The sequence below is a fragment of the Lichenostomus cassidix genome, chromosome 3, assembly GCF_008360975.1.
Source record: "Lichenostomus cassidix isolate B80296 chromosome 3, HeHo_3.0, whole genome shotgun sequence".
In the NCBI taxonomy this organism is placed as follows: Eukaryota; Metazoa; Chordata; class Aves; order Passeriformes; family Meliphagidae; genus Lichenostomus; species Lichenostomus cassidix.
Window position 1 is genome coordinate 51658687 of NC_139483.1, and position 12211 is coordinate 51670897.

A 12211-nucleotide genomic window follows, 5' to 3' on the forward strand; every position below is an offset into this window, starting at 1 on the left:
AAGGGAAAAGCGGAAGGGGGAGTGAGCGGGTGGTGCATGGCTTGGAGTGCTTCGGTGGGAACACTTAACCGGGGAATACCATTCCTAAACCATGACAAACACCCACTGGCAACAATTTTTTCTCTTCTGAATAATACATCACTGTTTATAAATTAAATGTTTACCTATATAAAATCCTCCTTGGAACCTGTGGTGCTCAGTTATTAGCAGATATCAGAGAAGAAACACGTGTCTTCAAGTATCATAGCTTCTTTTTTTTCTACTTTTTTTTGCTGCTATCACTGATGTTTTAGTAGTTGAGTAGTAGTAGTAATAGTACAAAATGGACCAGAAAAAAGTTATGTTCCCTGTTTTAAAAAGAATAGCATGAGATAAGGCAGTCTATCAAAAAGAGCAGTCTGTTTTAATCCCCCCATGAGCTTACACCAGCTACTGTAGCACACACGGCAGAACCACCACAACAAGCCAAAAGCCACACTTCTCCACGTAACACTGAATGGTTCTCAACCCTTCGCTCTTTCTGAGACCCAGCACAACGCTTAAAAAGAAAAAGAAACCGGAAAACAAACAAGCTAACAAACAAACAAACAAACAGAAAACAGCCCCCCACCCTCCACCCCATGACTGATTAGAGTTAATGCCCTTCTGGTGGGCACCAAGAGACTTTTCCAGTTTTACTGCCTTCTTAACTCCCAGGCATCTCTGCACACATAAAGCAGGCTGCCCTGACATTTTCCGGTTTGGACATTATGAGAAGGTTAGCAATTTTCTCTCTCCAGTCTCTGCTTGTTCATTTGAGGCGTTGAGTCACATTAGCCAGAGCAACAGCAAAGGCTTGCACTGCAGAAAATGGATACTGAAAGTCCAAAATGTAAGCATTGCCATCAATTCTTCCAAACTGCATCACCTGGGAAGCAGGGGAAGAGGAAAAGAGAACAAGGTCAAAAAAATGAACCACAGAAAAGGAACCAGAGAATAGTAAGAGTGACTTTTTTTTTCTCCTTCGTATGAATACCTCTCCTTCTCAGTTAAAATGACTGGAGCTACTGACAGAACAGGGTATCATGCCAAAGAACAGTGAGAGCTTCTGGTCTGTATAGAGTATTTGACTACAGTATTTGACCCCACAGAGTAAACTGATAAAATATGCTAGACTGCATACAGCATTGGTTTAAGTAGCTTGTCACCAATTGTATCAGCAGATGTGGGTACATCGGCTTCATGCTTCCTGCAGGAAAATATCAGCCTCTCCCTTGGAAATATCCTATCATCAGCCCATCAGGAATACAGATTTTGTTTTCAAAGAAAGGAGCTTTCAGGGAAGGGGAATAACCAATTTTCTCACGCTAGCATTTCACAGCTGATAAGGTGTTCTATCTTTGCACTTCTGTTTCCCTCTGCATAAACTTCACTAGCACATAATTACAGTGAGAATGAATTAGCAAAGGGGCAGTGAGAGCTGTTTGAAATGTAAAAGCAAAACTAGTAAGGTTGCTGCTCCACAGGGAATATCTGGAGTTTGGCCTATTATTACTGGCTTTTTTTCCTTTTGCTTCACTGGAAATCCAGATTTTATTTGCTCTACAGAGAAGATCCTTGAGCTGGAATGGAGACTGTCTGTCCAAGTCATGTCAGACTTTGTTCCCCACACTCCACCAACAAAACCTGTCGTTGGGTGATTTTGCACAGCTGCCCATGGGCACATGTCCACAGCTATTTAACTGAAGAAGAAAGGGGTACAAATGGCTCTGATCGCTGTCTCTGAGCTGTTGTTACAATACAAGCAAAACCAAAAGACTACCAGTAGTCATGCATGTTGGATACATCTTAAGATAACTTATATCAGAGGAAGTTGAGAGCCTTGATATCTTTAGTAAACCAGAAGTGACTTACAGCTGGACAAGGAAATAAATGAGTCTCCTCAATCTCAGTCCAGCATCCTGCTAATTAGGAGCACTTAAAAGCCTGGGTTTGGTGTAGTAGTAGTAGCAGCATACCACTCCACTCAAAATTAAATATTTTGATTTTTTTAACTACCCACTGAACTAACCACAGGCGGCTCAAAAGTGGCCCAGCAGCACTTTGTTCTGGGGTGGGTTGGTGTCTCCCTCCTCTAGCACTAAGAGCCAGCCCCAGCGGCCTGGTAGCTTCTCACAAGTGGAAATTTTGACATGGAGGGAACCTAACTGCCTTAGCTACCTGCTCACTGGCTAACCTCTGTGAGCAGGGCGAGAAAGGAGCAGTGTTCACTCAATTAGCTGCCATCCACAACCATCACTGATGGCAAGTGCAGCTACTGCTGTGAAGAGCTGCTGTGTTTATTACAAAACCTTCACCAGTGGGAGCTAGCAAGACTAATGGAGGCCCTTGTTCTCATGTCTGACTGCAGTAAGATCAAACATATTTTGTATATTTACTTTACAGCTGAACCTCACCCTCCATACTGAACTTACACCTTTGACAGCTGTTTCTGATCAACCACATAGCAAAGCTTTTTTTTCACAGAACAGCTGGCATAAGCAGAAGGCACTTGGCAGCACGAGAGACAGCTTATTCCTGGCATAGTTTTCCCACACCCTGGCCCCCATTCCAGCAAATGTGTGCCCCCCCCTTCCTACCTGTCGTCCTTCCAGCTCAATCTGGAAGTTTTTTGCTGACTCCTGGGTCACCCGCCCTCCGAAGTCCAGCTGGTAGACTTGTGTCGCCTCGTTCCACAGTGGCTGCTTGTTGGCCATCACATACACAAAGCCTTGGCTTCCCAGTCTCCCATCCTCCTTCTCACTGGCCTTCCGGCACTTGAATTCATCCAGCTCACTGGCTGTCCTCAAACTCCTTTTGGTTTTCCAACCCTTTTTACTGCCCTGACTCTGGTTCATCAGTTCATCTCCGCTGATAAAAAGCTCCGGCTCACTCTCTGAACTGTCCTGAAACTCATTTGTCTTGTTCAGTTTCTTGGACTTCAGCTGATCTTTCTGGCTCTTGACCTTCTTCTTCTCCCTTCCCAGCCGAGGGCTGGCTATCAGTGAATTGAAGTCAGTCAGTGTCCTTGCCTCCTTTTTGACCTTGCCCTCGGTGATAGCCTGCACGTTTCCTTCCTCGGCTCGACTGTCCAGGCGTTTCCGGCTCTTCTTGCCAAATTTGTCTGTCCTTTGAGGAACAGGGCTTTCTGTCAAGGAGAGCACCTCCTGGAAAGTGTCAGCCGTCTCCACCATCACCTCTGTACCCACGTGGCCCTGCAGTTCTGCTGGTGGGGGAGACATCACCGGCTTCTCCACCACGAGGAGTGGCTTAGGGGGCAAGGTGCCCTGGGGGTTCTGTACGGGTGGGCAGGCGCTGTAGGAGTTCCACGGGTGCAAGGCGATCGGTGGCAGCTGTAAACTAGAGCAAGTGCTACTTCCTGGGTACATGGGTGGCAATGGGCAATAGGAGAGGTTGGATGGATAACCTGGCTGAAGCACAACTGTGGGCTCCTGCTGTGCAAACTGTGTTGGGGCCAGAGCTTCTTTGGGGGAGCAGGGGGCCTGCATTCCCTGAAGGGGTGGGGCACTGTAGCTTCCTGGGTAAGGTACTCCAACCCCGTAACTCGTCTGAAATGTGGCAGTGGGACTGGTTGGAGACTTGGGGGAAACAAATGGCACTCGAGACATATCCAGATGTTGAGCTTGACCAATGATGAGCGGAGGAGGTTTTAGAGGGTTGGGCACTGAGCTCTGAGATGTCCTTTCCTGAGGAACCCATATCTCTTCGCTCACCATAGGATCCCACTGGTACGGCGGTGGCCGTTTTACACTAAGGGTAGCCTCTGTCAAGGACACAGGTACATGCCGCACTGATTTCTCCACCGGGCAGTGCTGAGAAAGGGCCTCATCCTCTGTGAAGGCGGAGTTGATATAATCCGCTCGGTCACGGGAATTGTCAGGCGGGCTCAGCAAGCTGTAGGAGGACTGGGAGGCCAGAGGCGAAGTACTGACAGAGTGAGCAATGACAGAGCTGTGTTGGGAGCCACTCCCCGTGCTCAGATCAGGTCTCATGCCACCAATACTGGAAGTGCTGGTACCAGCATTGGCACTAGCTATGTTGCCCACGCCACCAGCACTTGCACTGCTGCTGCTGCCAGCGCCGCCACTGCTGCACTGGCTGCAGGTGTACAAGGCCGTGGGTACTCTCTGCTGGTACTGTGCCGACACAATGTTGCTCTTGGCTTTGGGGGGAAGCTGCAAGGTGGCTCTCTGACCATCCATCAGCTGAGCCATTTTCAGGGCTGCCTCTCTGCTGTTCCTCCGCAGAGTAGCGTGAATGATACTGCTGTCCAGCCTCTGCGCCACGCTCCTGCCCTGGGACAGCTGGCTGGCAATGTCAGGGTAGGGCGGCGGGTCCCCGGTCGGGATGGAGTAACGGGGCACCGTGAGCCGGTTCAAGGTGGCGCTGGCACAGGGCTGCTGCATCTTCTTCTCGGCAGCCGTGATGCGCAAGGTGGCGGAGCTGCCGGGGCCCGGCAGCGTGTAGGTGCTCTGGGCACAGAGCATCCTGGTGCGAGGCCGGCACACCTCCTCCACGTTCCCGCTGCTGTCGAACGTCGTTATCCGCTCGTACCCCAGGGGCGTCTGGTAGTGCCCCGCCGGGTAGAGGGAGAACTCGCCCTTCTTGAGGCAGAGATCGAGGGGCGGCTGCGGAGGCCCGGGCGGGGGCGGCAGGGCGGGGGCGGGCGCGGCGGGGATGGTGCCGGGGTAGGGGGGCGGCGGGTTCATCTTGTTCAGCTGCAGCTCCTGAGCGGCCCCGAAGATGACGGCGTCCCCTTCCACCAGCTGCGGCCCCGGCCGCGGGGCCTTGGCCTTGGGCGGGGGCTCATGCTCGCGGTCGCCGTGGTCCCGCAGGTCGGCCAGGGCGATGGCGGGGGGCGCGGGGGGCGGCGGGGCGAGCGGCGGCGGCGGCGGGGCGGGGCGGCCCAGCTCCCCCACGGCCAGCGCCCCCGCCCCGGGGCCGGGAAAGCGGCCCGGAGCGCCCGGGAAGGGCGCCGGCCCCTCGCCCCCCGCCTCGGCCGGCGGGTTTGCCAGCACGTCCAGCTGCACGTTCTGGTTGGCGAGCAGCGACTGCACCAGGCCGATGCTCTGCGTGGGCGACATGGCCTGCGCCGAGCTGTGGATGGGCGCGATGGGGATGTTGACGGTGCAGGGCGGGCTGCTGGCGGGCGCGCCGGGGGCGCCGGGCACTGCAAGGGACAGCAAACACAGAGCGTCACCGCCGCCCCGGCCTCCTCTCCCGCCCCAGCCATCCCTCCCAGGCCGCGGCCAGGCCTGGGCTGCGGGGCTGGCCCAGTCACGGAGGGCTTTTTAAGCTACTTGCTACCATTCGGACTCTGCTGTGTCCGGAGGGGCTGCTGCCCGTTCCCAAAGCCCGTGGATCAGACCTCAGTGGGAACACGAAGGCCAGGCCGTCTCCCCTGACTCCCATTGCATACGAGCTACTGGTAACAGCTGGTGATCAAATATAAAGCCACCTCTTGGGAGTGACACTTCAGAGGTCAAGTTCTGAGCGTGCTTTCACCCTACCCTGCCATCCCCATGGACTGTCACGATATGAATTAGCACTCACTCATCATCCAGTTTTAACTGCTTCTGCTCAAATCAATACAACTTTTGCTCAATCAGGAAGCACTAGTTTTCAGGGAGGGACTTTTGATAGTAAATACATCAACAAACAATTGAACAAAACAAGCAAACAAACAAAAGAAGTGGAGGCTAAGAAAAAGAAGGTTGAAGACCTGCACTGAAGGCACTACTGTATGAGATCTAGTGTAAGGTTCCTAGATGCAATGAGCTTGGGAGAGCTAGAGAACACAGACAACAGCTGGGAAAAGTTGAGTATAGCAGGTGACAAACCAACCAGCAATGCAAAAGGAAGGAAGCTCAAACAGAGAGAGAGGAACATGATGGAATTAAATGCAGAGAAAACTTATACAAGTTCTTAGAAGATTTGTAAAGAGAAGATGTGAAGAAATAGATGGGAAGCCAAAAAGATTCAAGAAGTGGGTGCTGTAGTCAGGGTGACTGTGGCATCAATGTTTGGACAGGCAGCAATCTGAAATGTGCAAAGAAGCATACATATAGATACGTATTAGGAAAAATTTCCCACATGTGGTGGCATTGAAAAAAGAACAGTGTGGCAAGAAGCAATTCTCATGATTTTGAGCAGAAGCGTGAAGAGTGCTCAATTGTTTGCAGTTCCTTTTGCAAGAAGTGGTTGATTCCAACAGGAACTACCACTGATGAGCTAGAGGAGGAAAATGAAGACACTGGATCCAAGTAGAGGTGCAGAAGTCAAGACGAAACAAAAGAGAATAAAGAGGGAAAGCAGTAAACACTGTATTAGAACTCCCAAGAATATTGCAAGTTCTTTCTTTTTTATTAACTTCCAGTGAAAAAATCCCACAAAATGCTAAGTGAGTGGTATCAGTAGGTTTGTGGAAGGAAAGGAGACGAGACAAGAGAAAAGGATCTAGAAAAGGATCATATCCAGGATCCTTTAAGTGTGTCAAATTCTGTGGAGACCTCTGATTTGCAAAACCAGATCATGTAAGAGATCCATTAGTCAGGATTCCTCCAAATATTGCCCAGTTCCTAATTAATTTCTAATTAAAATTCCAGTCGTCTGCATGTGCTGTGTAGTAACATTTTCAATAACATTAGGCTTTTATCAGCATCAGTCATGAACATGGTAGGTGTACAGATAGGACTGTGGCTACACTGGCAAATACTTATGGTAGTTCTGTTCATGCCTTTAGAGGAACACCAACAGCTAAACTTAACTGACCCTAAGGCAGCGTGGTTCTGTGCTTGGCTGGCAGGCCATGTTTTCACCCTGATGCCTGCAGGCTTAGCAATATAGCTGCCAGAGCCTGAGGTCTAATTGTTAGCTTGGCTTGAGCAACCCCAAATGTTACTGTCATTTTGCCTTACCCAACAAAATATCATTTGCTGTGGTGTTGCTTAATACTCCTAAGTGTTTAAATCCATGTTTTCTTCATTTCTCCAGTGTTTTTTAATTGATTAGTTTGCATACTTTGTAAGTTAAATCAATTCACTGTGCATTTGTCTTGCCAAATCTTTACTGACTACATTAAAAAACACCCATCCCAAGTGTACCTCACTATGAACATTCCACTTTCCAAGGGCAGCTTTCTACTAAGTTTTTTTTTATCCTTCATGTAATCATTATTTACCCTGCAATATATTTTCCTTTAGTATATGGTACTGTTTTTCCTTTATATGCAGGTTTTAAGAAAGGATATCCCCAAAAACATTTTTGAAGATTTAAGTAGCCACCATTTACTAAATCAGAAATTGATTTTCAGAAGAAACCAGAAAGGAAAAAGTGGGCAAGAGGACAAGGTAGTATGTTTCTTTTACTAGCCTTCTCAAAGAGCTGTTACAAGAGTCTCTAGCAATTTCCTCTCCATTTATGTGGTGCACCTGCAATTATGAGTAGCATTTCATCTCTTACTGCAGATTCAACCCAATTTTCAGGAAGAGATGTGAAAACTTCATATTAACTTTTTTCTATTTAGTTTTTATATTACATTCTGACAGCTTGGACCACGTTTCGTAATAGCAAATGTTAAGTGCTTCCTATTAATAATATATATACAATCACCAATGTCTCTATTATTTTCTTCAGATACTACAGCTGAATATTATGTAGACAGAAATTAAGCATGTCAAGTCCCCCAGATTGTGAAAAAAATGGGCTTTATTTTAAACATACAAGTATTTCTTTAGAAGTCCAGGAGGACTACTCTGATACTTGGGTCAGACACAAGCTTTGGTGCTGTCAGCAGTTGAAACCCTGGTCTGAAATACTGACAGCATTTTCATTTATTTCAGTAGACTCTAGCACAAGCCTTTAATTCCTTCCTCTTTAAAGGGTACTGGCATGACAGCAATGTCCACAGTTCCAAAAACCTGTGACCTGGCAACAGGAATCCCTCAGTGATATGAAAATTCTGAAGATTTATTAATTTATTGTAGTTTCTATTATTGCTTAATTGTATTGGCATAATAATTTTTGTTTTGATTGGAGGAGGTCCTGAGTACTTCCAGTCCTTTTACCTCCCACATCACATCACTTGCACCCAAGCCTTCCCTGCACTGCTTAAATCTTCTGCTACCTTACATCTCAGTGAAGTGAAAAATTCCTCCTGACCCTGCTTTGTTTATTGACTACTGTACTACTTTAGCCTCTTAGTAATGATAAAAATCCAAATGAGCGTTTATCACTTCTCAAAGGCTGGCTGAGTTTTCTGGGAACCTGCCCTCCAAGCCAAGCTCCTATCAGCTGGCTGATGCAATCAGGTTTCAAGAACAACCTGTTTGGGCTTCCAACACATTACAGTTCTGTCCTATCAAGATGCAAGAATGGAAGGCTTCAGTTTGTGGAGAATTACTAGCAAACTAAGATGAATTAGCAGATGACTAATTTCCCAATGAACTTGAAACTCAGTAGCTTTTTATGGATTATATTTTCCACATATTTTAGAAAACAATGCCCATAATACGTATTAGCCTTATTCTAACTCAGTTCCACAGGACCCCATTAGACTAAAGGATTTTGACTTGTGTGTTTACCAGAGGGGACCATGACACAACAGACCTGACCTCCATCCAGCTTAACCCATAACATAGCAGCCCTCCAGCTCCTCCTCACCTGGTAAATCATCTTCGTCTTCGCTGAAAACATTTGGATTAAAGACAGGCATGTTAATGTAGTCCATTGAAATCTTCCGCACTTCTGGGAGATATATGGTCATTTGCCTGGGCTGCAGATGCAGCAAACTGGTTTTATATATTACTAGAGAAAAAATATAACAAGAAACAAAAAAGTGTCACACAAATAGCATATAAAGCTAAGGAAGAAGCAATTCAAAGCAGACAGAAGTGCTATGAATATTTTTATTTACTGTATACATGTGCATGGGCAAGCCATTATTTTTCAAATCACTATGTAGCACTTTGCATAAATGGAATAAAAGAGATTGTTGCTTTCAGCTGTTTCTCTTTAAATGGAAGCAGCATCTCTGTAATTAAATAATTAATTACTTCATCTTGTATTCACATCTATTTTTATGGAAGGAAAATATTTTTTTCCATTCTACTTTTGGAACTTTTCACCACAGGATGCTACCAACTTATATTACTTTAGGGGAGAACTAGAGAGCTCTCAGAAGGAAATCTGTTGAAGATTACTACATACAAAAAAATCCCTCCAGGCTAAGGAAGTCCCTGGCACCCAAACCACTGGAGACTGGGAGAACGTTTCAAAGAAGTATCACTATTCATTTACTCCACACTTACATCCTTCCCTACCTATCTGCCACCTTCAGTGAGAGAATTCAACTCTGTTGAATTCAACTGTGGTCATTCAACTGCTGGTAGCAGTCAATATAGCCACAAAAGGTTATATCCATCTGATTCTGCATTCAGGGCATCTTCATGTACTCCTAACCCAACTATATAATGCAACACAGGACAAAATAAGTTTTTTAAAGAGCTCATTTAACTGCTATACCTGTGTTAATATTTCAATTCAGAGCTCAGTTCTGCTAAGTTGGTACCCTGTTCTTTACCCAACCTTCTTCCTTCCAGCAGGACTATCTGGGCAGAACTGGCCTGCTCAGAAAAAGGTTGATGGACTAGGCAAAGCTGCTTTTAATGAAGGCTACCAGATTACTGATGCTCCAGCAGGAGAACTATGTAATCAGCCTCTGCACTGACTTGAAAAATCTTGAGCATGAGGCTGTAATAGCTTTTTTGAATAATTTGTAGCTAAATGACTATAAAAATCTGACTTTTAAAAGCATTTCTATTATAGTAACTTAAAGCCTATTATTTTTATAGTCCTCTTGCAAAACTTTTTTAATTACGTGGGTTTTGTTCAAATAAACTGTAAAAATAAAGGTCTGGGCTTAAATGTTAATTAACCATTTTATTACAAGTGAGACTTTTAGCATTTTGTTGATCATCTCATTATCGTATTTATAGATTTTAATCTCCTTTATTTACAGTGAATTTCATAAAATCTAATTCCCACTGTCCACAGAAAATAACTGCTTTGTTAAACAAGCCTTTTGATCACTTAAAAAAAAAAAAACTCACTGCATAAATTTGTTGTTTGTTAGAAAGACCTTGACATGCAAAAAAATCAACAGAGTTTACTTTTACCTGCACCAAGGTTAGTTGGTAGGAAAGCAGCCAAACCCACAATTTTAAATTTGGTTCCCCAGATATTAGATGTGACCTGAGCAAGGTAGTTGTGCTGCAAAACAAAAACAAGATCATTTTTACCTGATAAAATCTGTATGAAGCTCTAATAAAAAACTGCAGAGCAATCAAGCTATTGCAAGTGATAATGCAATTTCAGCTTCTCTTGTTTTTATCATATTGAAACAGCCTAAAGTGCCTCCGTAGCAACTGTTTTACCCAGTCATTAAGAAGACTCATTCTGGTATCTGAACACCATCAGAAATGATGTATGCAACAGCCACAGGGTGATAAAAGCTATTAAAGATCTGAACAACACGATGTCTGCTTGGTGAGAACAGGTCTGTTTTCAGGCACTTGCTGCTCCTGCCCAGCAAGAGCACAGCTATTCTGTATTTCAGACAGTGATACACCCTGCCCCTTGGTACTATGCTCATTAATCACTTTATAGAACAATAAACAAGACAGAAATTAATTACTCATAACAACAAACATATATTCCCCTGGAGCTCCTAAAGCCACTTCCCAAACCACTGCTGCCATGGTACACATATTATGGGTCTGAAAGACCAATAGATTGTTCTCAAAGGCCAGGAGTTATGCTCCCAATATTGGGAGCAGGATCTAAGCCTCAGGTCTTCTGCTCTATTCAAAGGGCTTTTGGTCCTATCTCCATTTAACTGTTCCAGACTTTTTCATAAAAGGAAAAAGTGAAACAAAACCAGAAAAAACCAAACCAAACTAAAGAAAATTAAAGGAACACAGGCTGCTATTAATGAAATATACAACCCAGACAGTTCTGCAGCCTGTTAAGTTTCATTTACCCAGAGGACATGAATACCACAAAGAGCGCAAAGTGGTAATTCCTTTCCTTCCTTCCTTCTTTCCAGTTAAGACTGATTCACATTAATTATGAAACAGAACATGTGGTCCTCTGAAACAAACATTTCCTTATCTCTGCAATCCCCAGCAAAACACAGAATTGTGGTGGCATTAAGAAAGGTCTGAGAAACTGATGGAGTGTTTTCACATACCCTTTCAGACAGCCAACAACATCACCTAGAATAAAATTGCTCATATGGATTCACATTGACAAAAGTAAGTGGTGCTGGGACTTATCAAACAACACCTGATACTCTGTTGCACTTCTGAATACTAATATTGAATGGGAAGATGTAATTCTCTAGTTGTTCCATCTACTTATTGTAATTTAATGAAAACTTAATTTGGTGATCATTAAATCTCTATCACAACTTACTGCCTCTTGAAAAAAAATGCATTTGAATCAGGTATGGTAACAATGTGCACAATACCTGAGTAATATCTTCTAAAGGAAACTCTCTTCGTGTCAGGCTTGGTGAACCAATAGAGGGTTTCCTTATTGGTAACCTTGGCGATCTTGAGATCTCCGGTGCAGCTCGTGACATCTTTGGAGATTTGCGAGCTTCTATATTGATTCTGCAGGTAAAGCAACAGTTAGAACCATCAATGGGCAAGCTAAAACACACAAAACTCAGGTCTTTGAATGTTAAGATGCTAAAAGAAGACAGCTGGTAGGATGTCCTTGAAGTGACTAATAAAGACTACAGAGCCTACAGGATGGAGAATTATGAGTAAAATTTAAAGATACAGAAGATCTGACACACTTGCAGTAACTCAGGCTGGATGCTTTCTAATTAATCTAACAAAGTTTACAGCAATTCTGTCAGAGAGAGTTTATAAAATTTTTCTTTGAGACTGCCTGGGGAGAAGTTGTGCCCTATTGTTTTCAATTATTTTGTCCCAGAATCTTCCCCCAAGTCCAACTCTATGCCAGTCTCTGAGATCACCTCAGAACTGCACACTGCAGAGGACCCCAATCTCATAGAGAATTCCTCTGTGCCCAAAGGAGTTTGCTTTTAATTTTATAAGGTGTCAAGAGAGGGAAGTAAGGAGAGGAAGGGAAGAAGGAAGGAAGG

General features: G+C 44.9%; 1 protein-coding gene across 6 annotated transcripts in view; it reads right to left on the reverse strand.

Annotated features, from left to right (window-relative positions):
* Positions 1-382: 382 nt before the first annotated feature.
* TULP4 (TUB like protein 4) overlaps positions 383-12211 on the reverse strand; it is a 144057-nt gene continuing 132228 nt past the window's right edge. For all 6 annotated transcript variants that reach the window (XM_085055770.1, XM_085055765.1, XM_085055766.1 and 3 more), the window contains 5 exons: positions 11567-11711; positions 10215-10308; positions 8701-8844; positions 2619-5209; positions 383-907 (listed from right to left, as the gene is read on the reverse strand). In XM_085055770.1, coding sequence (XP_084911896.1) covers positions 791-907; positions 2619-5209; positions 8701-8844; positions 10215-10308; positions 11567-11711 — 3091 coding nt within the window. In that variant the 3' untranslated portion in view covers positions 383-790. The remainder of the gene's footprint in view (positions 908-2618; positions 5210-8700; positions 8845-10214; positions 10309-11566; positions 11712-12211) is intronic.